The sequence below is a fragment of the Poeciliopsis prolifica genome, unplaced genomic scaffold, assembly GCF_027474105.1.
Source record: "Poeciliopsis prolifica strain line A6 unplaced genomic scaffold, Auburn_PproV2 SCAFFOLD028, whole genome shotgun sequence".
In the NCBI taxonomy this organism is placed as follows: Eukaryota; Metazoa; Chordata; class Actinopteri; order Cyprinodontiformes; family Poeciliidae; genus Poeciliopsis; species Poeciliopsis prolifica.
In genome coordinates this window covers 4,045,076-4,070,386 of record NW_026562403.1, presented here as the reverse complement: position 1 = coordinate 4,070,386, position 25,311 = coordinate 4,045,076, and the positions used below count along the sequence as shown (strand labels likewise).

The window sequence follows — 25,311 nt, the reverse complement described above, 5'->3', positions numbered from 1 at the left end:
AGGAAAGGGCGCTTTTACTCATCAGCGCCACCTGCTGAAAAGAACTCGAAATCACTTTGATATTTTTTATTCTAAAACCGACATATAGAAAATAAAAACTGCAGCAGGCGACATTTAGCTATAATTTGAATAGGTGAGTCAGTTTAAATTAATTGCACTCAAGATAAAGACATTTTAATTTTGTAGGGCAAGACACAAGTACATGTTTAGAAAATGTGTGAAAAGGTCCAGTATTTGAGTAAGCCAAAGTCATTATATCAATTCCAAGTGAAATATTTCAATTCTTGAATGGATTTTGTTTCACCAGCCTCTCAAAGGTGTGATTATTCCTGTTGCTCCCTTTCCCATCACTTTTTTTACTTCCACTCAACTTTGGATGAACTCTTGAATAAAACACCCTATTGACAACCAGCTTCTTTAGCAGTGACCTTTTCAGATTTTTTTTTAGTTAATGAGCTGATTATTATGTGACACAATGAGATCTCAGTAAAGTGGAGATCTCTCAGTAAAGCCATAATCATCAAAATTACAACAAAAAAAGGCTTGAAATATTTCATTCTAGGTGTAACAAATCTTTATAAGTTTCACATTCTGAAATGTTTATCACGTTATAATTTCTTAGACGAACCTGCATTTAATGTCCTTGATAATCAATATAGCTTTTCATTCATTACACTTCACAGACAGACCTTTTAAGAAAACTGAGTTTAGTGATGAAAAACTGAGCCCAACCTTTCTCCTAGCTGTTTTGATATTCCCCTCAGTTTAACACACCTTGGTGTGTTTTCTGAAACAACTAACGTGTATGGGTTCTCATGTGTCGAGATAAATTTCCTTGTTCGCTGAAACTCCTTCCACAGATCACACACAACAACGGCTTCTCTCCTGTGTGACTTCTCATGTGCCGGGTCAGTGAAATCTGCAGGGTAAAGCTTTTTCCACAAGTCAAACAGGAGAAAGGCCTCTCACCAGTGTGAGTTCTCATATGTACAGTCAAATGAGTTCTTTGGCCAAAGCTTTTTCCACAGGTCACACACGAGAAAGGCTTTTCACCAGTGTGAGTTCTCACGTGACGCGTCAACGCGATTCTCATGGTGAAGCTTTTTCCACAAGTCAGACAGGAGAAAGGCCTCTCACCTGTGTGAGTTCTCATATGAACAGTCAAATGATATCGTTGACCAAATTTTTTTCCACAGGTCATGCAGGAAAACGGCTTCTCACCGGTGTGTGTTCTCACATGCTTAGTCAAATTACTCCGAGTAAAAAGTTTACCACAAACATTACAAGAGCACAAATTGTTATTCAGGCGTGTTTCCTTCAGCCTTTTAACCTTTGGGTTGTCTACTACGTCGCCACTATGACCTCTGATTTTCTGACACCAGAGTTCTTCTTCTCTCGCTCTACTTGATTTTGATTCTTCATGGTGGCTTCTTTCCTGGTCAGAAGAGATCTGGACGGTGTCCTGGTCCCAGTTTGGTTCTGGGCTCATCAAAGAAACATCTGGTTCTCGGTTCGCTCCTTCTTCATCAATAGGACTCACTACAATGATATCAAACTCCTGCTTCAGTTCAAGTTGCTCTTTCTCCAAACTGATGCAACATTCGTCCTCCTCTTCTTTTATCTGTGTTAGTTCAGGTTCCTCTTTTATCTGGGGAGATTCTGGTCCATTCTGTTCTTCTTGGCCCAAACTGAAGTTCTTGTCCTGGTTGCAGAGCTGCTGGTCAGTAATAACTTCCTCCTCCTTCCAGACAAAATGCTGTGGGAGGTCTAAAATAGCAAACAGGTACAAATGCTGATAAGCATGATAATGAGAAAAAAGTAGGTGGTTTTCAAGTTTTTATATAACTTTTGATATTTTGGAAAGTAGTGGTCATATGATTTCACCAGTTGACTTTTCCAGAAAGGGATCAAAACCACAAAAAAAGAGAGTTCACTTTCTTTTCTTTTTTAAAAGAAAGTGAAGAACAGAGACATTTCTTCATCAACTATCAGTCAATATATCAATATAACTCAAAAATATATTGTGAGTTCTGACTGGGCTTTGTGAATTGTCACATTGATGGCTGAATCAGTTTTAACTTAAATATTAGTCACAATTTTAACCTATGAATCTGATAACTGAAATCAAGGTAATGGTGAGTTAAATAATATTTATTTCCTCCATCTTAGCTGCATTACAGGAGTATTTTAGTGAACCGTCAGAAGAGCCAACAGAAACAAACTACTGATTCATTTCATCCTTCTCAGCCTTTCATATGACAGCTTTCTCATTACAGGGGATAAACTCATAATGAATCCCAAAGCTTTTTATCAGAAATATTCATGATGTTATTAAGTTTACTAGACTGATTTAATCAGACTCAGTTTCACTTATTTTATCCAGAAGGTCCTCAAACCAGACTGTCCTGCATCTCTGTGTTAAGTGAAACATTCGTTGCTTTGGTGGTTCATACCTATTCTCTGCAGATCTATTTGGGGGTTCCAGCAGATTTCCAGCAGCCTCCGCTGACGGTCCAGCTGGGCCTCGAACTCGACGACGGTTTTATCAAACTCTGTGAATATTTCTTCAGCAGCAGCGGCCAGTCGCTCCCTGATAAAGTCTCTCAGAGACTGAGACAGAGACATTGCTGGTGCGGAAACCTAAATATTCAGCTCATAAGACACAGCAGAAGAAAGCTAACTCTGCTAACAGGCACAGAAAGTCTGTTATCCAGAAAGAAACCTGTCGACTCATTATCGCCACCTGCTGGAGGGATGCATTTAAAACACGGTGAAGTAATTTCATTTATACAACACATTTTCACCAACAAATCAATTCAAAACGCTGTAGAATGAAATACAAACAACATAAGGAAACAAAGGAAAGAGCAAAAGAAAAAGAAAAACACCACATATTAGTTTTTTCCCCGTGTTTAAGAATAAGTGGTCCGTACTTTATAAACTAGTAGGGGGTTTCTCTGCCTTTTAATATATCTTCAGTCAGACTATTAGCTGCTGCCAACAAAATATAATAATAATAATAATTAAAAAAATATATAAAAGCTTTTAATATAGAAATAAGCTAAAAAAAAGAAGCTTTTTTCACATATAAAAATCTTTATACAAATTCATTGTGAAAACCCCCAACCACCTTACAAGACAGATCATTCCAAAATTGGCAATAACTTTTTAAAAATTATTATTTCTAGTTTATGTGATTATATAATGTGACATGCATTAATATTTGCAAGCAATTTTTAACTGCAATAATTTAATAGCCTTTTTTATTACTACTCAATAAAAACACCTGCTCTGGTTTGGAAAAATACAATATTTAGACTCCTGAAGCCTTAACTGGACGTTTTACTCTAAAATAATTGTTCAAAGCCTTTGATTTGTGAGTCTTATAAAGGATAATTTCAGTGCTTATTTTACCACATGGAACAAACAAAAACCAGTTCAAGTAAAAAGAAATTTATGAGTTTAAATCAGACAACCTGCATTTCTGTGATCAGTAAAGCAACACTAGTTCTCTGCAACTCTATTCTGGGTTTCCAGCAGATTTCCAGCAGTCTTTGCAGACGATCCAGCTCTTCCTTCTACTGGACGATGGTTTTATCAAACTCTGTGAATATTTCTTCAGCAGCTGCAGTCAGTCGCTCCCTTATAAGCTCTCTTAAAGACGTAAATGAAGATATTATTGCTGCAGAAGCACAAATATTTAACCCAGAAGACACAATAGAGGAACGCTAACTCTGCATTTCTTTAGCTAGCAATAGTAGTTCAGGGAGGAGATTGATTTTTTTTTTCACAGATTATCTGTCTCATAGCAAACCGTCATTACATGGTGACAACTTTAACAAATATGGAATTTTTTTTCTCTTAGTTATATACTACACCTTGAAAAAAATGCAACTACATTGTACTTTTTGACAAGTCTGCATTGTTTTATGTATATTTTGCATGTTGTCTGTGACTGTTGCTGGTGAAGAGAGACATTTCAATGAGATAAAACTAATAATAAAATTTAAGCAACCTGTTTGCTGTATTGTATGCGTACTGTTGCATGTAAAATTCATGAGCAGTAAATACTATGCTAGTATCAGTATTGGACCAAAGAAAGCAAGACAGTTGCAAGCCTTGAAAATTGTGACACTTTATATGGCTGAGATAGACTCAAGAAACTGTAACAGCAGTTTGGGGGGGGGAGGTTACATTTTTTGTCATGGGGCCCAAGAATCCTGGCGGCGCCCTTGCGTCACAAAATCCTTTTTTTTTTTATTGGAGTTTTGCAACTTTACAACACAACTCAAACAACACAACAGCTCAGAACCAGTGTGACCAAAATCCGCTGTTAAACACAAACAAATCTCAGTCATGTCAGTACGTCGTCTGACAAAAATGTACTGCCTGAGACACTTAAATGGTCTACCTTTTTCACAAACAATGCAAATTACTACATTGCAGGAAAGTTTTCCACAGATCTTGAAAACAGCCTCTCACTTGTGTGTTTTTATGTGAGTAGTTAAATTACATTTTTGAATAAACCTTTTTCCACACGTTACACACAAGTGAGGCTTGTGGCCTGAGTGAATTTTTTTGTGCCGAGATAAACTTCCTCTAGTGTTGAAGCATCTTCCACAGATCTTACATGAGAACGCCTTCTCACCTGTATAAATTTGAATGTGACTCATGAGTTGAAATTTTCGAAGGAACGTTTTTCCACACGTCATACACAAATGAGGCCTTTTGCCTGAATGAATTTTAGTGTGCCGAGATAAATTTCCACTATTGTTGAAGCATTTTCCACGTTATACATGAAAACGGTTTCTCAGCTGTGTGTTTGCATGTGACACATTAGCAGATTTTTTTCAGTGAACCTTTTTCCACATGTCATACACAAGTGAGGTTTGTGACTTGAGTGAATTTTAGTGTGCGAAGTTAAATTTCCACGATTTTCAAACTGTTTCCCACATGTCAGACACGAGAAAGGTCTCTCGCTGGTATGAGTTGTGTGAAAATCTTTACCATCCCACAAGTTCTCCTTCATCCGTCTTTTCTTCTGTTTCTCTACTTTTGGTTTGTCTATATAGTCACAGTGCTTTCTGGTTTTCTGATGCCTTTTAATTTGTCTCAGTTTAGCATCTGTAGTTGATCCAGAGTCTTCATTGCCGCTTCTTTCCTGGTTTTGGTTCTCATTTTCAGAAGAGAACTGGATGTTGAGCTGGTCGAAGTTTGGTACAGTTTGTCTGAGGTTTCGCTCGTCACAGTCAGGATTTTCTATGAAGGTATCAGCCTCCTGCTTCAGATCAAACGGTTCAATCTGTATCTGTGGATGTTCTGGTTCATCTTGTTCCGTTTTTACAAGGAGCGGGTGCAGATCACTATGGTTCTCATACATCTGCTGAGGTCCTGGATCTTCCTGGTTCAGTCCGAGAAGTTCTGATTCTCCTCGGTCCAAATTAGAAAGATTCTCCTGCTTAATGAACATTTCTGAAAGGTCTGGAGAGACAACAAAAGACATGCGATGATAAATGTGATTATGAGAAAGAACACTTCACATTTCTAATTTCATGCACTTAAAAATGTTTTCTACATTATTTAACCTCACCATGTGTGTCAGTATATTTGTTGCACGTTTCGAAATAAGTTGTAGCTTGCTCTGCACATTAAATTCTTTATGACTATATTTCAGCCAAAAGAACCACAAGTAATTGTTAAAAACGACGTGGTGACAGTTTTAACAAAGATGTAAAAACGCTTTTTTTAATAAACAGAATTTAACAGATAAAAAAAGATTTAATAGATAAGAACATTTCGTACAAAAATACCGCTTTTTGTGAGGAAAAATCTAGTTCAAATTTTGATAGTCTTACTTTTTTGGGTTTTTAACGAGACCAGAGTAAAGATGTTCAATCTAATGGAAAATTGTCTGTTGGAAGTTTCTCCAATTAGAAGCTATAACCTCTGCGTTGCGTTCAGATCTGAATCGGAAACACCTCCAACCAGACAACTCGCATCTCTGATAGGTGAAACATTCGTTACCTATTCTGTGTAACTTTATTCGGGGGTTCCAGCAGATTTCCAGCAGCCTCCGCTGGCGGTCCAGCTCTTCCTCGTACCGCACGATGGTTTTATCAAACTCCGTGAATATTTCCTCAGCGGCAGCGGTCAGTCGCTCCTTGATAAAGTCTCTCAAAGACTCGGATAAAGACATTGTTGTGTGGAAACACAAATATTCAGCACATTAAAGCTAACTCTACTAGCGATATCAGAAAGTCTTCTTTTTTTCTTCTTTCCTCTTCTTATTCTTGAAACTTAATGGCGGTTGGCTAAAAACGTTAGGTGAGCATAAGAGCACTTGTGCGAAATTCGGTTCCCCTGTGAAAATCTGTTCCCCCTGCGTCGGGAGCGCGCATTACAGCCAGAGAGGCGAAAGAGGCGGATCTGATCATTTTCACGTCGCTTCTGATCGATTTCTCGGTAAAAAAAAACAACTAATACAACCATGTCAATGTTGTAACACTCAGTTTAATTTGCAGCTGTTGTTTAAAAAAATTGTAAAATAAATAAATAAACGAGGTCTTCTGACGCTGTTTTGTGTTATTGTAAACAAGAGAATCGCCCTTTTCTCACGTAAGTCTGGCAGAAATAAAAGTCAGTCACCAAACACAGTTTTCCCAACACGTAGTGTGTATGTAAAGGTTTTTGTGAATTTGGAAACAGTTGTTCTTTATTCCCCAAGGTTATGGAGTAAGGAGAGGAAATAATGGATGATTCAGCAGCCTGAAATATTCTGTTCCCCTTCCATAAAATGGGAACAAATTATTTTACCTGCAAATGCTTAACTGTGCTTATTCCTCTCATCATCAACAATAAATACTGTGAATTTGGTAGCATTTGCTCTTATTTTGCCAGAGTTATGAGGGGGGAACCATATATTTCAGCTGGCTAAAATATTCTGTTCCCTCTCCATAAAATGGGAACAACTGAACTTACCAGCAATATTTTTTCTCTGCTTATTCCTTTCATCATCAACAATAAATACTGTGAATTTGGTAGCATTTGCTCCTTTTTTGCCAGAGTTATGAGGGGGGAACCATATATTTTAGCTGTTTTACCTGACTGAAATTATCCGTTCCCCCTCCAAAACATGGAAAAAAAATTATTTATCAACAGTAATGATCAACAGCAAACTGGCTGTTTGCAAACAGCAAGTTTGAAAACATTTCATCACTATTTGCAAGAGTTATGAGGACTAACCATACATTTTAGTCATCTGAATTAACCTAATAAAGTCTGGTCAGGATAAATGTAAAAAATAGTTTTCAAATTGGAATTTATTTACAATATACAAAATGGAATGTTATTTACAATATACATGAACAAGCACAACACAGCAAACTAAGGCAAACAAGCAATACAATTGTATTTTCTTCAACAGTTGGGCTTCCCACACATCCCTGATGGTACCACCTCAGGCACATGTCACACTGGATCTAGAAAAGAACCCAAAAATATAATGCTATCTTTTAAGAAATGTGACTGTACAAGTACAACATACAATCAATCATTTTTGATTCCCTTATATTCCAAATGATGGAGGATCCTATCAAAGCTTGTTTACGCCAGACAATATTACATAAATATTGTACATAAAATTTGTACTATTTTTTAATGTACTAACACTAACTTTTTGAATAATAAAAAAACTCTTACCCAGTTCACATCTGTGTCACTTTCCATCTCTCCACAGAAGTGACAAGTCTTTTAGGTCATCTATTAAGAACAAAAGTTAAAAAAACGTAAACACAGCCCCACACACACATCATTATACATGTACAGTCTTGTCCGTATTTGTGGATGTTTATGTGCATACACATACACATCCTGTGTTTAGCAACTGTATTGATGTTAATCACAGGATGTGCTAAGCACCAACATAATCATTACTGAAAAAAAACCATTTACATTTTATAACCATATAAAATGAAATTATTTTAGATATTAATTTATATAAAAAAAGTTTCCTTTCATAATTTTGTTCACATTTAATGTTAATGGATTAATTTTGGGCTCAGTACAGATATTGTTGCAAACAATAAAAATATTGTTAATTGTGATCACAATTTGCATAAACAATCAAAACAATAATATTAATGTTATCCTCACCACTGTTAAGGATCAGTCTGACAGCTATGTCAAACCTCATGTTGTTTATGTCAGCTCTGGATACTGGAAAGTCCACAATATCTTTAGCCAGGATTTTTTCTACAAACTGAAATGTAATGTTTAATTTAATAGATCTAATTTGAAGTGACAAAGGAAGTAAGTGACTGTATATTCTCAAAAAAATAAATAATAAAAATTGTTAAGTTATTCACTGTGTGACAATATTTACGCACCTTCAATGCAAAAACACCACATGAGGTGCTATCTGGTTGTTTAGGGTGTTTTACTGTCTCACATTTCCAGCGTGAGACACTGCACCCCTTTTTCCTCATAAATGCTCTGTAAATATAGACATATTAGTAAGAACAACTTTATGTTATTGTCATGCTTCAGTTTGTACTACATTTTCAACCATACCTTGTGACTTGTAAGCATTTTTGTATTTCTTGTTGAGATTCCCCCAGGGGATTTAAGAACAGAGACTTCTTCTCTTTTGGGTAGATTACCTATAAAGTGTGCATTCCATAGTTTTCATGTGGTCTTTTGTCTATCACATAAGAATGACATATATAGTCAAAGTGTAAAAAATAATTATTACCACTAGAGTCCAGTGGTGGCTTTCATTGTTGACTCCGACAATGATATCATATTTCATTGGCTCCATCTGTGAATAATAAAGATATTAAAATATATGTCCTATCAAGACCAAAACATGTTTAGTGTCACACACAGACACATTGCACTAGCATTTTATTGATCCATAGGTGACACATACAAATCTTTGAAAACATGTAACCATTAACACATTTTCTTTTCATTGATTCAAAAATACTTATTACACATGTAAGAGTAACAAAAAAAAATAGTGGAATGTATAAGATTTACCTTTCTTAGTCTGGGACTTTTCCCCTGCCACATTGATGTCACCATAAAGGAATCAATGAAGGCAGCCTCTCCAGTGTTCTGGCTGTTGTATTTCTTCACCAGTACTGCCAGAAATGCATTAATAGACTGCAAATATACCATGAAAAAAAAGATAATTTAAATACCATATCAGTTGTGAAATTTCAAATAAATATATCCATTGTACTTACCTGACTTTCCAGTTCCATATTAGGACCAATTTTATTTATGTCAGAGTAGAACAACTTGTAGCCATTGACTTTGGACACAAGTACAAAGACTTTTAAACCACTGAAAGCATCATGCACATCTGATTTTGAGGATGGGGTGAGCCGTCGTGGAAAAGAAAATACAAGTTAATGATTAGTTTCATTATCGTGACACCTAACACCATTTAATTTTATAAAACATTTAATATGCTATCCAACATTATTCAAATAGTTTTAGTGGAGTAAGATAAAGTATTAACTTCAATGAATCATTTTCTACAAATGAATTAAAAAGAAAGCTAACATTTTCATTTAATAATATACTGAAAATATTCCTTTTATTAAAATAAGATGAAAGCATATCAGTACAAAGACATAAAGTCTTTGTGAGACATATATGTATGATAATAAAAACTGAAATGTATGTGCATTGATATATATTTATAAAAATTGGAAATCAAATTTACATTTCTCAGCTTGAGTTTTTTTCTGGGTAGCTGACTGGACAGGAGTCAATGGCAGAGCAGAGGAAGACGGTGATGGAGCAGGAGGTGGGGATGGAGTCGGTGGAGGGACTGGAGCAGGGGGAGGTGCTGCAGCAGGTGGAGATGGTGATGGAGCAGGAGGCGGGATGGAGTTGGTGGAGGGACTGGAGCAGGGGGGGTGATGGAGCAGAGGGAGGTGACTCTGGATCAGCAAGGGGTTGAGCATAATTTCTTTTACTTCCTTGATTTTTTAAATGATGTGGCATTCGGGGACTCTCTGCAATGTACATTTTCAGATGGTCAGTGTTTATTTTCTTGAAGACCACACCATTGTCATCTTTGATATCGGCATTTTTTCCTTGGATGTTTATGACGGTAAAGGGGCCCAGAAAACCAGCATCCAACTTCCCCCCTTTTCTCTGCTGACTCCGTATATTCTGCCTCCACACTCGGTCACCAGGTTTAAACACTGTAGCATTCTGTTGTGCTCTGCCCTTTGCTTTTTCCTGTTTTTTGGAAACACTTTCAATAACAATGCTCCGCAGTGTTTCTTGGACTTTCAGGTCCTCTGCCAGATCCTCCACTCCAATGATGTCCTCCACAGCACCGTCAATCTTTCAACACAAATGTAATATTTCAAATGTCAGTTCAAATCTGTCATTTACACAGCATATCGGCATAATTTCTATGACATGCTACAGTGAGTTATCGTAACATAGTCTGCAAAATAATCCTTTTAATGTCTCTTGATAGTGTTTATGCAAATTTAACATTGTTCAATAAAAAAATCAAAAACTTCTCAGAAGAAAGTGCTTTGTGAATGACACACTTCAAGAACATGGTTCACATAAGTTGGTGACCTAACTGAACATTAATTAGAATGTGAAGTCTTCCTGACTAAGCAGCAAAACATAATTTTTTTTTGAAGAAACTAAAGAGTTAATTTAATACTATACTGTTGGACTTCTGTCCACAACCATGACATAGAAAAATTTGCAATAATCCTACCATGTAATGCTCAGGGACTTCCGAGGGATAGCGCGCTTCTCTTCCAAACATGAGGAAGTATGGGGAATACTGTGTCGTAATTTGCTTTTTGGTGCGTATCCCAAACATCACAGCATCCAAATATTCATCCCACGTGTGTGGATGGCCATCCACAACCTTACTCAGAGCTCTGAGATATGTGAAAGGTATAATACGTCACACATAAAACAAGATGTCTTATAATTTGCCTTATTATGAAAGTAGTTTATCAAATACACATTTTGTTTTGTGATCTTTCTTTGAACCTGTATGCATTGGACACAGTACTCACCTTTGAATGGTCCCATTCATTTTCTCAACCAACCCATTTGTTTGGGGATGGTATGGGGAACACAAACTTCTTTTTATATTGAGAATTTTGCACACTTCTTGGTTTATCTGAAAATATAGTTTAAAAAAATAACTAAGACAAAACAGCCAGTAAATTTAAACAAAATAGCGTACAAGAAGAACTTTAAAACTGTTAAATTTCTGTAAGAGATTGAAAACAAATACTTACAGAATTTACAAATTCTCTCCCTTGGTCAGTCAAAATCCTTTTTGGTGCTTCAAACTGATGCACAAACTTAATTATGCATTCAGTGACTTCAGGTGCTGTTTTTGACTTCAAGGGATATGCCTGTGGCCACTTTGTGAAATAGTCGATCATGACACAGATGTACTTGTGTCCACATTTTGTTTCGGCCAGTTTTCCAATTAGGTCCATCCCAATTAATTCAAATGGATGGGAAACCTTAAATGAAAGACTTCATAGATTAATAAATAAAGAATAATAGACCACAGTAAAATGTTTGCAGGCATTATTTGGTTAAGGTAAAATAGTAACTTTTCAATATATTTTTACATGTTTATAAAAGCAATGTAATAAAAATACATTGCTAAATGTCATACATCCAACTTTTTCCAAATTTAGGCCCTTAATGAGAACACAGGCAAAGAGGACAACCAACCACTGATGCACACTATCATGTATTTTCAATGAATATGTTTCTTTTTCCTAAGAATTATTTTACCTTTATGGGAGTGTACACTGACGGTTGTTTCAGTGCTTGGGCACTCGCCTGACAGGATGAGCACTCAGAGACCTATGAAGTTAATTAAATAGACCAAAAAGAATTTTGCACATGCAAAGTTGACATTATTGTACAATTACCGATTCATATTGTTAATATGAATAAGGCTTACACATTTATTTGCCCAAAATGTAAATGTTTTAGTTGGTATTACTAGAGAAAATTCTTTACTTAATCCTATGCTTTATGTAACATACCCATTTCTTGATGTCCACAGACATTCCTGGCCAATAAAATCTCTTGGAGATGGCATCAGTTGTTTTTATTTGTCCACAATGTGCACCAGCAGGGCTGGCATGGAAGTCAACAAATATTCTTCCAGCTTCTTCAGCTCCTTTGACAACTTTGACCGTTGTCGAGGAATGACTGCCTTTTTGTCGAATATAGAAAAGCTCATTTCCTTGGAAAAGATAGAGTACACCAATAAAAATCAGACTGAAGCATGAAATTATATTGTCACAAAACATTTATAATTATGAAAATATGAAAATGCAAACTACTGCCTGAGTTACACGTAGAGGTTGAAACAAGAAACATGAAATAAACACAAAATGAAATAAGATGTAGTTGCTTCATTTTTTTAAGGTAAAAAATTTTGAAAAATAAACTAAACACTGCTAATGGGAAGTAATGTCTTTGAATTTGTTTACGTTATGTTTTTTGTTCACAATTGTCCACTTTGTTGGTTTTTATGTCTTTTATTCATTAATTTATTAGTACGGCAAACTTTTATACTACAGAAATTAAAAGTAGAAATGGAGTACAAGTGTAATTCACATTTATAGCAACTGCAGATAAGAGGATTGTACGTAATTACTACGTTATAACTTGGAGCGTTCGTGTGGACACATATCAATCTACATTAAATGCATTATTAAATTTTAAGAACATATTGAGTGTTATGTAACTGTCTTAAGATAACATTCCACTATTAAATACATATTAATGTCGAGCTTATCTTCAAGACAATTTTATTCAAGATAAAAACAATTACCTTCAATCTTGTAAGACGAGGCTTTCCTTCGAATGACATTTTTTTTTTGCTTTGTCGACTGTGGTGGATATTCGCCTTTAACCTTATAGTTAAAGAGTGTTTTATATTCCACACTGTCCATATTTACGAAAATTGTCGACTTAAAGAAATACTTGGCTTAAAATTAAGCAAAACGTGATAAGCTATCCGATGAAAACAGAGAGCACCTGCACATTTGCATAATTGATTGCAGGAAGAAGATCACGTGATTTTGACTTTCCATAAAACACGTTATTTGTTATATTGTAAGATAGATTATCTTCTACAATATTTGTAAATTGGTAGAGAGACATTTAAAGAGAAAAAATAATTTAATAAATAACATCAAAACAACACTCATATTTATTTGAACTATTTTGGATGTTAAAAAGTAAATAATAACTTTTTATTTTTATGTATAGAAGGAATGACCAACTGTATCAAAAATACATTGGTCAATGGACCAATGGATTTAATGATTTATTACCTTGTTATATGGGGGAACGGATTATTTCAGATGACTAAAATGTATGGTTAGTCCTCATAACTCTTGCAAATAGTGATGAAATGTTTTCAAACTTGCTGTTTGCAAACAGCCAGTTTGCTGTTGATGATTACTGTTGATAAATAAATTTGTTTCCATGTTTTTGAGGGGGAACGGATAATTTCAGTCAAGTAAAACAGCTGAAATATATGGTTCCCCCCTCATAACTCTGGCTAACAAGGAGCAAATGATACCAAATTCACAGGATTTATTGTTGATGATGAGAGGAATAAGTAGATAAAAAATCTTGCTGGTAAATGCAGTTGTTCCCATTTTATGGAGGGGGAACAGAATATTTTAGCCAGCTGAAATATATGGTTCCCCCCTCATAACTCTGGCAAAATAAGAGCAAATGATACCAAATTCACAGGATTTATTGTTGATGATGAGAGGAATAAGCAGAGAAAAAATCTTGCTGGTAAGTGCAGTTGTTCCCATTTTATGGAGGGGGAACAGAATATTTTAGCCAGCAGAAATATATGGTTCCCCCCCATAATTCTGGCAAAGTAGGAGCAAATGCTACCAAAATCACAGGATTTATTGTTGATGATGAGAGGAATAAGCACAGTTAAGCATTTGCAGGTAAAATAATTTGTTCCCATTTTATGGAGGGGGAACAGAATATTTCAGGCTGCTGAATCATCCATTTTCCTCTCCTTACTCCATAACCTTGGGGAATAAAGAACAACTGTTTCCAAATTCACAAAAACCTTTACATACACACTACGTGTTGGGAAAACTGTGTTTGGTGACTGACTTTTATTTCTGCCAGACTTACGTGAGAAAAGGGCGTTTCTCTTGGTGTTTACAATAACACAAAACAGCGTCAGAAGACCTCGTTTATTTATTTATTTTACAATTTTTTTAAACAACAGCTGGAAATTAAACTGAGTGTTACAACATTGACATAGTTGTATTAGTTTTTTTTTTTTTTTTTTTTTTTTACCGAGAAATCGATTAGAAGCGACGTGAAAATGATCAGATCCGCCTCTTTCGCCTCTCTGGCTGTAATGCGCGCTCCCGACGCAGGGGGAACAGATTTTCACAGGGGAACCGAATTTCGCACAAGACCTCCACCAACCGGTAAGGAGTGTCGACAAAAAAAAACTCTTATCATACAACTTACACTATTTCAAAAAATCAAATCTAACCTGATATCCTCTGCTTCCTCAATTCTTTTGCAATAAATCAACAATGTCAAATTTAATTTTTGTATTACTGAGCTTCTTAATAAACTTGTTTCTCAGAATCCGGTCTTTTCTGCAATGCAAAAATAATATGTTTCATTTTCTCATCTTCCTCACAACCACATTTCCCTGTTTGATGTTTTTCTATCAAAAATAATGCGCTATTCAATCCACTGTGTCCGATTCTAAGTCTGACATAATTATCTCTTCTCTCCTGTTTCTTTGTGTTCTCCTCATTTGTCCCATTCTCGTTTGGATTTTATGAAACCATCTCATTCTTCTTTGTAAAAAAATATATTCTTCTTCTTGTTGATTTTAATTGTGTTTGGTAAGCAACATTTTGGTGCTTACCAGTCACAGATGATTGGTTTTCATTGTAATAATGATCCAGCAAGTCTACAAGAAAGCATTTAATACTTCATTAAATTATTGTGGTCTGAAGATGCTGTTGTACTTCCCTCCAGCAGATGGCGATGATGAGCACACGCATTTCTCCATTGCCTCTCCTTGAACCAGAGCGCAGGCTTCCTGTGTGGGTTAGCAGCTTTTACTTTCCTCCATTACATCTTCCGTGGTGAATATTAGTGTTTCTGCAGCAGCAATGTCTTCATTTCAGTCTCTGAGAGACTTTATCAGGGAGCGACTGACCGCCGCTGCCGAGGAAATATTCACGGAGTTTGATAAAACCATCGTGCGGTTCGAGGAAGAGCTGAGTCATCATCGGAGGCTGCTGGAAATCTGCTGGAACCCCAGAATAAAGCTACACAGAATAGGTATGATTAAAAATCGTCATGTTTTAAACTTAGCGTACACGTTTACAGAAATGAACAGGTCTAAAATATTAAGACTTAAAGTCGTTTATGAACATTTGAGTTAAAAAAAATGCAGCACTTTTGTGTTTTGTAGGACGTTTTGTTTATTTACTACATCATAAATTATGATGTGGAAGAGAATTTTCAAAATGTAAACAAAAATCTGAAAAATGTGGCATGCATCGGTAACCAGCCCACTTGAACACATGATTTATTGAACCTTTGCTGCAATAACATCTCAGACTCTGCAGCAGTACGTCTCTATCAGCTTTGCGCTTCTGAAGTTTGACGTTTTTCTCATTCTTTTTTGCAAATAACTGAACTAATTGACCTGAAAGCAGAGGATCAAAGCATATACATTTGTTCTGGTCTCATCTGACTAGAACATCTTCTTCTATATGTTTGGTAAAGCACCTGAAATAAAAAAAAAAAACTGAAGTATTTTTGCTTTCTACTTGCATTAATCCAAAATGTTTTTCTTTCTTTTGCCTGTCCAGACCTCACAAAGCCTTGTGTTTGGAAGGAGGATGACGTTCTCACTGACCATCAGCTCTCCAGTCCAGAGATGAACTCCAGATTGGACCTGATGCAACCTTTATCTATCCATGAGGAACTGGGGAAACCAGATGCTCAACAGATGAAAGAAAACCAAGAACTCGAACCACCACAAATTAAAGAAGAACAGCAGAAATCGATGATAAAGGATGAACAGGAGGAACTCTATATCAGTCTGGAGAAAGAGCAGCTTGAACAGCGTTGGCCAACTGATTCCTTCACAGGAGTCACTGTTCATGAGAAAACAGAGAAGAGGAAACCAGAGTCATACAAGGACCAACTCACCATCCAGACTTCCGCAAAGCATGAGAAACAAAACCAGGGAAGGAGCAACAATGAAGAATCTCGATCAAGCAGAGCTGAGGAACCAGAAGAAAAGAGTTTTCAGCATTTGAGAGCTGAAACTGGGAATGTTGTCAGTCCAGAAGCAGAATGGCATGAGATAATGCACACAAATTGCAATATTTCAGCTTGTAATGTTTGTGGTAAAGTTTTTGCTCCTAATTATTTGATTGATCACATGAGAATTCACACAGGTAAGAGGCCCTTCTCGTGTCTGACTTGTGGAAAAAGCTTTACAACGGCGGCTACATTGAAGGTTCACATGAGAATTCACACAGGTGAGAAGCCTTTCTCATGTATGACTTGTGGAAAACATTTCAGTGATAAAGCCTGTTTATCTCGGCACATAAGAACTCATACAGGTGAAAAGCCTTTTTCATGCTTGATCTGTGGAAAAGGATTTCTACAAAGAAGTAATTTCACTGAACACATGAAAACTCACACGGGTGAGAAACCTTTCTCATGTCTGACTTGTGGAAAAAAATTCAGCTCAAAAGCTAGTTTATCTCGGCACATTAGAACTCATACCGGCGAGAGGCCGTTCTCATGTTTGACTTGTGGAAAACGTTTTGGCGATAGAGGATGTTTATCTCGGCACAAAAAAATTCATACAGGTGAGAGGCCTTTTTCCTGTGGGACTTGTGGAAGACGATTTATTCGAAAAAGTCATTTGACTACTCATATGACAACACACCGAGGTGAGCAGGTACGAGTTTATGATACTTCATTCATGGAAGGGAATTTGCCAGGAGGGAAATTGAATGTCTAACAAAACCATTTAATAGGTCTTATTTTTATCATCACCAAAATTTTCTATCATTGTATGTAATGGTGTTTTGTTCATTCATATCTGTGTGTAAACTATATTTTCGACAGACTGAATGAAAAATTAATGCAGCAGTGCCAAGTGCACTGTCATGTCCAATCAAGAATTATTCCGGTTTCTAGAAGTGATAGTTTCCAATGCAGCGTCATTATTGACTGTAGTGTAAATATAAAAGAGATTTTCTTTCTTTTCTTTTTTTTTCTTCCAAAAAAACATTAAAGCTCACAATTTCTCTTAAAGAACTGAAAAAGTCCAGTCCTCAAGGGCTGTTGTCCTGCAACTTTTAGATATCGCTCTGCTTCAGCACACCTGGCTCCAATATTAGCTCATTAGCATAGCTCTGTAGTACATGACTCCATGCTGGACAGGCAATCTCACCGCTCTGGCCCTGGAGGACTGTAGTTTGAAAGCACTGATCTAAATCTTAACATATGTAAACCTCCTCTATTGATTTATGGTTCTACTTTACTCTTGTTCCCTTCTGAAAGCAGTGAAGACAAAAACATTTTAATGACCCTTCCTTGTACTTTTAAACTCCAATCTATAGTTTTTAACACATTTACCACAAAACAATTTATTGCATGTTTTTTTTTTTTTTTATTTCAAACTAATTACCCATAAAAATCCTTTATCATTGAAAATCAAAACTTGTGTTATCCTTCATCTTGGATGTAGATAAGAGCTTTTACATGAAGTATAGCTACACTGGCAACCCCAAAAAAAATTCACATGACTATTTTGATTAAACAATTGCAGTGTTTTGTTATTGTGAGATCTCATGCGAATCAGAAACATCTTTACACCTTGTCATCTCTCCTACTCTCTATTCTTGTTCATTTTTTCTGTAGTTCTGAACAGAAAATAGGGAAGTAGTTACTACTTTTCCAGTTCCTGACTAACATGCTGTCACCAGCTTGGGGCCTTCAATTATTCCTTTCATCAGTAAATTAAACCCAAGTTCAGTTAACTTCAGGTCCAAGATGTGCTGGCACACAAACACCAGACTGAGCTCTAGATGTCTGTGGCAAAATGGTTGGAAATAACTCTCTCACCATAGACAATATGTGAAAAGCAATGATTCAGTATTTGTGAACTGGAAGTGTAGACAGATACTGACATCTAGTGGAAAGAAGTCAAATTACATCTGAAATTTGTGCATCTCGATGGCATATACAATATTTTTTAATTGATGGTCAAATTCCTATTCTTATGTATTTTCTGATTCTAATGCAATTAATCTTGTTTGTATTTTCCTGTAAAAAACTTTAAATTGTGCATTAAAGGTGTTCCAAAAATAAACGGGTCTTGAATCTATAATATTTCTCTGTTTCATAGTTAATTGCAAGGAAACTCAATGTTAAGACAATATATGTAAAAGAGGACCCAACAATCTAGGGACCCTTCCAAGATGTTTGGTTTGTGTTTGAGACAGCAGCTCTAATAAGGATGGAGCTATGAGAAATCGGAGTTTTCATTGGGAGTGACCAGGATTAGAAATTACAACATTTTAATTTGATCAGTTTGGACACAAAGTTAGATAAACATGACTTGGACATCTGCAGAGGAAGAACAGTGGACCATGTTAACCATAGAGCTGCTGGGCAGGAGGACAAAGAACAAAATAGAGAAGGTTAATTGGCGGAGTACAGGAGAACATGCAAGAGTCTGCCTCTGCGAACCTTTGGGACTCTTGGCGCATCAATACAATTGATGTATTTTTTTTCTCCTTTGTTTAATCTCAACCACAATAATCACAAGTATGGCTACTGTGCGTGTTCTATAAAGTCAATATAGGGCTTATTCTGTTCTCCAGTTGAATTTAAAATGCATCAGCGAAATGCATGTTTAGCTGTTTGCTAGTTTTGGTCTAAATGGAAACAGATTTGCAGTTTGTCTGTTTTGGCATTTTATGCTTGGAGGTTTTGAACAGGACTGCTAATAAACTTGCTAAAATGAAAAAGAGAAAATCTCAACCACAATAATCACAACTATACCTACTGTGCTTGTTCTATTCTTTTAAGTGCTTAGGCCCTTACCACAGTCTTATTGGGATAAGTTCTGTTTTGTTTTTTGACCTCTTTGTAAATGTACTCTTTCTATGATAACTCATTCCTCACACTTCCCTGGTTGAATTAGGTTTTACTTTCAGCCTTATATTCAAGTGTACTGCCATTTTTGCTCTTTACTTCATGAACTTGTCTGATGAGTCTTAAAATTCACAAATTGTGCAGGAATCCACATTAAATTCAGTTCTTTTCTGAATCCGGTGATAGTTAACATAACATCTTGCCTCGTATCCGAATACACATGACGGATAGTTATTTAAAAAAAAGATTAAACATATCACCTTATCTCTAATTTAGTTATTTAAATTGCCAAACATTCTGGATAAACATCTACTTTATCATGAATTATGATGAATCTGACTTAGCTTGAGCGATTGTACAGAAAAGACGTCTGAGTCTCTGAATAAATGAATAAATGCAAAGCTCCTGTAGGAGTTAAAGTGAAAATAAAATATGACCATGAGAGGAGGAGATGGCTGGAATGAAATAGATGTTCAACCAAGAAAATGTTAGGCATCATCACACCTCCTGACTACGCTTTTAGGTCAGGGTTCGTTCATCAAATATTTCCTCTCCACCATTGGGAGTAGACTTCTACTTACATTTGTCTAATTTAGCCATGGTTAGTGAATGACAACAAAAAACACCTACTGAGGAAAAAAAGTGTTTCTTCAGTGAATGAACAATTCTTTTTTTTCCCCACAAAGCAGGAAGTAACACCAAAAGACTTGCAGATATATTTGCTGTATGAGATGGTTTCTATTAAGTTTTGACTCAGGGGGCTGAACACATCATTAAGTTTGTTCGTTTCTACTGGTCCAAAATATTTGAAAACCATGCATTTACTTGTCACTTCACCATTATGCACTACTTTGTGGTTGTTTATCATTGAAATGCAAATAAACTTCCCTGAAATTTGAGGTTTTAACATGACAAAGTAAAAAGGAGAGGAACTTCTGCAAGGCACTGTATGCTGCTTCTCACATCTTATCTATGCCACCAAACCCAAAAGCTTGCAGACTAAAAAAGTGTGTGGCATGAAGCTAGAAGTGTTCAGCCTGTGTGTGTGTGTGTGTGTGTGTGTGTGTGTGATGAGGGGCTCCAACTCCCTCCACAGTCTATGGAACCTGATACTTGATGACTCCTCATCACAAGAATGTGAGTTTCCTTCTCTTGGAGCATCTGGCCTGATGCCCGGCCACATCTCCATCTTTCTGTGTGTGCTTGAGAGTATTACTTGTTACAATTTGCCCCCCTTTAATGAGTGGCCTCTTTGTGCACAGTGAGACATTCTTTCTATGATGGTTGTGCTGTCACATTTTGGAGGAAAACAACAACCTCTTAATGTTTGTTTTTAGCAAACTTATATTGGTGCTGAAAGAAAGAGCTCCATTACCTCTTCACTTTTGTGATTATAAAATCCAGGTCCATTATTTGGTTTCTCGTCTGCCTGGTACACGAAGCTGAGTGCTGTTCATGTAAATCACCCTGGTTGGATGTTTAGCAGTGAAACACTGACGTTTATGTTGTTATATAAAGGCCTGAAGATTATTTTTGTGCATAAAACGGTAACACTGAACTCATGTGCATGTGGTCAGTCTGGCCATTGACCTTATATGCAATTCTGCTTGATTCTCATCTCCCTTCAGTGCTCAATCTGGGATTTGTCCCATTGAGCTCCATTTCTCAGGATGCATGCCATCCTGGCCAATCACCAAATGGAAAGAGAAGTTGTGAACAATGATGTTGACTTTCTGAGCTGTTTTAGAATATTCTCTTCCATGGTTTTAGCTTGACAATAGTAGCAGGTGAAATGAATGAGTCTGTGTTTGCCACGTATACCAATCTATTGAAGTTGGAGCAAGAGAAATGTTTAAGATACTTTATTGCTGCCAAAGATGTTGTGGTCCTCCAGTTTCTCTTTGTTTGAGTGAGAAAAGGGCTATATGTTGGGAAATCAATGCAGCCTTATAAGACAAAAGAAGAGCATTTTATGATCAGAAAAAAAGATCATTTTACCTGCAGTCAAAAACAAACTCAAAAAAGAGTTTGTTTGGTGGTTGTAATGTGACATTATGGGACTGCTATGCTGATTAAAATCCTGTTTTTTGCCAGGGGAATGTATCCTGACCAATTCATAGTCTTAATCTAACTTGGGATATGCAGCTGGACAGTGATCTGAAGGACACCATCATAGTCGACCTCTGAATGATTCAAAAAATAAATAAAAAACTCACTACCATAATTATTGCAAACACTTCATGGCAATTGTTGCTTCAAATGACAACAAAAGTGGGCATTACTTTCCACATACGGCTATTTTGGTATGATTCCTTTCATAAATTTCATAAATGAAATAGTTTTTTTTTCAAAACTGCATTTTGCAGCCACTCACCTGATTTTTGTATGATATCAACATTTGTTTCAACGACAAAAAAGAGGAAAAACGTTTCTCCAGTACTGTAAAACGTCTGCAAACTTTTTTGATTTTGATTTGTTTACACCGATACCTCTGACCTGATACTTCAACAACTTTACCGCATCCGGCTCTCCATCGTTTTAATGACTCAACAGCCATTTATTTTTCATGTTTATGTACAAGATTCCTCCGTGTCCTGTGTGTATGAGTTTCAGAGAGTCGGAGAAAGCAGCAGGTATAATTGAAAACAAAGGGCTTCTTGTTCACAGCAGTAATTCATCCTCATTATGTTCATCATTTGTTTACACTGTTAACCCCCTCACTTCCTCCATCCCTCACTGTGGTGACATGTTCATTTAGCGCAAAGTCTGTAATCAATGTTTACACCTTTCCTGCCCTTCACTCACGACACGATGTGCGGCTCTAACCTGCTGCTGTAAATTACCCTCTAGCAGAGGGAGCTGCTTAATTCATACAGATCCAAACCTAAAGATAAACCCATCTGAGATCTCAGTGAGGAGGCTGTAACTGGAGTTAATGTTGGGAACCAGGATGGATGAGGTGAGTTTGATCATGATAACTTCCACGCAGGGAAGGAGCAGGCGAAGGCCAATCTGAGAGGTTAATGTTTGAGGTGAGCTCTTGGTTTACAAAGAGACAGTCCTGAAAAATATTTCAGACATAAAAAAATAAGGGCAGAAGGCAGAGAGAGAGATCAAGTGAGCGGCAAAGAGAGAGGAAGAGAGAGAGCAGGAGACAGAAAGTAATTGGTGCTATGATGGCTTCCAGCTGCATGGCACATAGCCAAACCAAGTTTTCATGCTGTGCACATACACCTACGGTCACACTGCAGCATGAAAACACAATCTTTGCTTTTCCTGAACATGTCAGTGAGCTAAACTGTTCTTGTTGGTTTTAATCTGGAAAAAAAAAACCCAAACAAGATTAAAATACTATGGGTTAAATACAAGGTAATACTAAGTGTCACTTAATAGAGGTTGGTTTTCATCCCATAAATTACAATTTTTAATACATCTCATCATATATAATCATGATGTGAATATAACATGTGCTTTCATGCAGGATTGAGAAATAGATTTTTTTTTCATCTGGATACATTTCTCTAACAGAATATGTTTAGATATTATCAAATTAACCAGTAATCCAGAGCAGATGAGACTGAGGACCACAGCGATGCATGGCTGAGATCTAATGGTTGTTGACATGGGCATGCACAGCTGAGCTGGTATGAGATTCTCTCAGTATGCTAACCTGGAGTGTAAACACCTCATCGTTGCACTGTATTTACACAAAATCTTCCTGCATCTGTTGTAGGGTTGCCACTCGTCCCGTAAAATACAAAATCGTCCCAAATTTGGCTGTTACATGTCGAGTCCCGTATTGAAACTATACAGACCGTGATTTGTTCCGTATTTCCATAAATGTCCTTGACCCTACACCCGGGTCCTTGGAATCAGAAATTTCTGCAAAAATTCATACAGAAAGGGCCTGTGCACATATGGGTTTTCGCTGGGTTCAAAAACATGGCTGAAGAGTTACTTGGTCTCTCTAACATGGTTGGACCAGAGTGCAACTATGGTTTCACTAGATTCATTTTCACACACACCAGTGTAGGTCATGGTGTTTTCCCACAGCGGTTTACAACAGCATAGTAAGCACAGAGATCATGGCAGAGAGGAATGACTGTTATGAGTTCACAAGTTCAGAGCAGGACAAAATACTAATTGGCAAGCTGTTATATCTCATTTTATTTGCCTTGCAACAAGAAACAAAGAAGAAAAGGTGTTGGTGGGAAGTTTGTGTGCTGTATCGAACCAGAGCTGTGCAGGGGTTTAATGTTTTGGTCCAATGCTGTGTTCCTCTTCAAGGCTTTGGATAATCGCTCCTCAAATCTATCCATCCTCCTCCTTTTTAACTTCTGGAAGTTGAATTTTTGGGTCTGTTTTCCGCATAAACGAGCACACCAACAAAATACAGACCAGTCACACAATAGTTGCAGAGGAGGGCAAAAAGTTTGCCACGGGGAGTTGCGATAAGAGGGGCTGATGGCATGATGCAGAAAACAAATTGGAGGGTCTGCGAGAATGGAAATTGTTTTCAGCAGATCGGCTCAACCTTGCAGCGTCCTTAAATTGCCTTCAGGATTGAGTGCGTGCATGATTGTTCGTCCTGGGTGTCTCTGAGTTGCCCTGTGATGGACTGACAACCTCTTCAGGCTGCACAGCGCCTCTCACCAAGCAACTGCTAGAGATATCATGGAGACGTAGCTTGGTTGATCAGTGATTGTTTTTGAATGATTTGCACCCCTCCTCAGCTTCTGCCACCCTTATCCTCTTACACACATCACTAGTTTCTCTCTTTTGTGGGTGTTTTATGTTTCAAACAGCCACCGAAAACAGTCACAGCTTGTAAAGACCTAATAAAAAATAATCCTCATTAAGTGTAGTTAAAGGTAACACCCAACCAATCTTGCTCCACCTGGCATTGAGAAGAAAAAAAAAAACAGAAAGCAGAGGCCAGTATTTCGATATGCAACATTGTCAACTCTATTCAGATTAGTCTAACAATTACAAAAGTTCTTTTTTCGATGTGGCGCTTCTGTGTCTAATTTTGTAATGCCGCCCTGGGCAACCGGCCACATCTTTGTAAAGGAAAATAACTCAATAAAAACTTTTTCCATCTTTAATTAGACTTTTATCCTGAAAAGGTCATTTTTAAATCAATCGAATCTGTAGGACAATATTGATAACATGGATAATATGGAAATTAATCTTCAGGAACCTATAGCTGCAGTAGGAGACGCCAACTGCTCGAGACCAAATCTCCATGACAGCCGCCCATATGGGCAGATGTGAGCCGGGTCTCGGCAGGGATATGTGCTTGAGTTGAAAACAAAACCTGACATCTGTTAGATAGACGATAAATTAGCAAGTGCGTCTGCAACCGAGGAGTGACTCTCAAAACTAATCGCTGGCGCACACAGGTGTACACACAAGGCTAGACAGCCAAAATAAATGATTGAAAACATAACCACACTTCATCTATAAAGACAGAAAATAACAGTTAACTTTCAAGTTTTTTAAAATGTAATTATTTGTTGCAGTTTTGCCATTATTATTGGTTTAATTCTATTAAATGTTAAAATGAAATTTAAAAATGAAAAAAAAAAACAACCATAAATGTATATATTTTTTGTAGTGGTTTAATTTCCAAGCACCGTTAAAATGATTTAACAGCATTAAATCATTTTATTAAGAAAGAAGATAAAGGGACTGCCGAGAAGCAGCTACTATTAACTTACTACATATTTTATGACTCTTAACATCAAAGTGCTGAGCAGTTCTAATTTATCAGACATATAAAAAAAAAATTCTCATGAAGGGAACATTTTTATTTATTTAGTTATTAAACAGATGTTTCAACCAATAACTCATAAAACGGGATCTCATCCTCCAACTTATCTCCATCACAGTGTCATCACTGAATGATGATGTGCCAAATCTGCTCCAACAATCTGGTTAAGGACCAGAACAAACAAAAAATAACTTAAAACATTTGCAAACCCTAAATGGATCAGGCAGACCTGTCCTCAAGCCATCAAAATGATTTAGTTGTAATTGCATTCCAGTTGTGCATCTGCCGGTGAGACGCAGGAAGCA

General features: G+C 36.7%; 3 protein-coding genes across 3 annotated transcripts; 1 reads left to right on the top strand and 2 right to left on the bottom strand.

The window, feature by feature from the left end:
- Positions 1 to 783: 783 nt before the first annotated feature.
- On the bottom strand, positions 784 to 2,700 carry LOC129371925 (zinc finger protein 135-like). The gene is made up of 2 exons (XM_055048803.1): positions 2,454 to 2,700; positions 784 to 1,767 (listed from the first exon to the last, which is right to left on the bottom strand). The coding sequence occupies exons 1-2, from the start codon at positions 2,623 to 2,625 to the stop codon at positions 797 to 799; spliced, it is 1,143 nt and encodes a 380-aa protein (XP_054904778.1). The 5' UTR covers positions 2,626 to 2,700; the 3' UTR covers positions 784 to 796.
- A 1,419-nt stretch (positions 2,701 to 4,119) lies between these two features.
- LOC129371926 (zinc finger protein 615-like) lies at positions 4,120 to 6,282 on the bottom strand. Its single transcript, XM_055048804.1, has 2 exons — positions 6,025 to 6,282; positions 4,120 to 5,481 (listed from the first exon to the last, which is right to left on the bottom strand). Exons 1-2 carry the CDS (start codon positions 6,194 to 6,196, stop codon positions 4,811 to 4,813), a joined length of 843 nt encoding a protein of 280 aa, XP_054904779.1. The 5' UTR covers positions 6,197 to 6,282; the 3' UTR covers positions 4,120 to 4,810.
- An 8,849-nt stretch (positions 6,283 to 15,131) lies between these two features.
- On the top strand, positions 15,132 to 18,439 carry LOC129371921 (zinc finger protein 892-like). Its single transcript, XM_055048799.1, has 2 exons — positions 15,132 to 15,384; positions 15,921 to 18,439. The coding sequence occupies exons 1-2, from the start codon at positions 15,213 to 15,215 to the stop codon at positions 17,087 to 17,089; spliced, it is 1,341 nt and encodes a 446-aa protein (XP_054904774.1). The 5' UTR covers positions 15,132 to 15,212; the 3' UTR covers positions 17,090 to 18,439.
- The last annotated feature ends 6,872 nt before the right edge of the window (positions 18,440 to 25,311 follow it).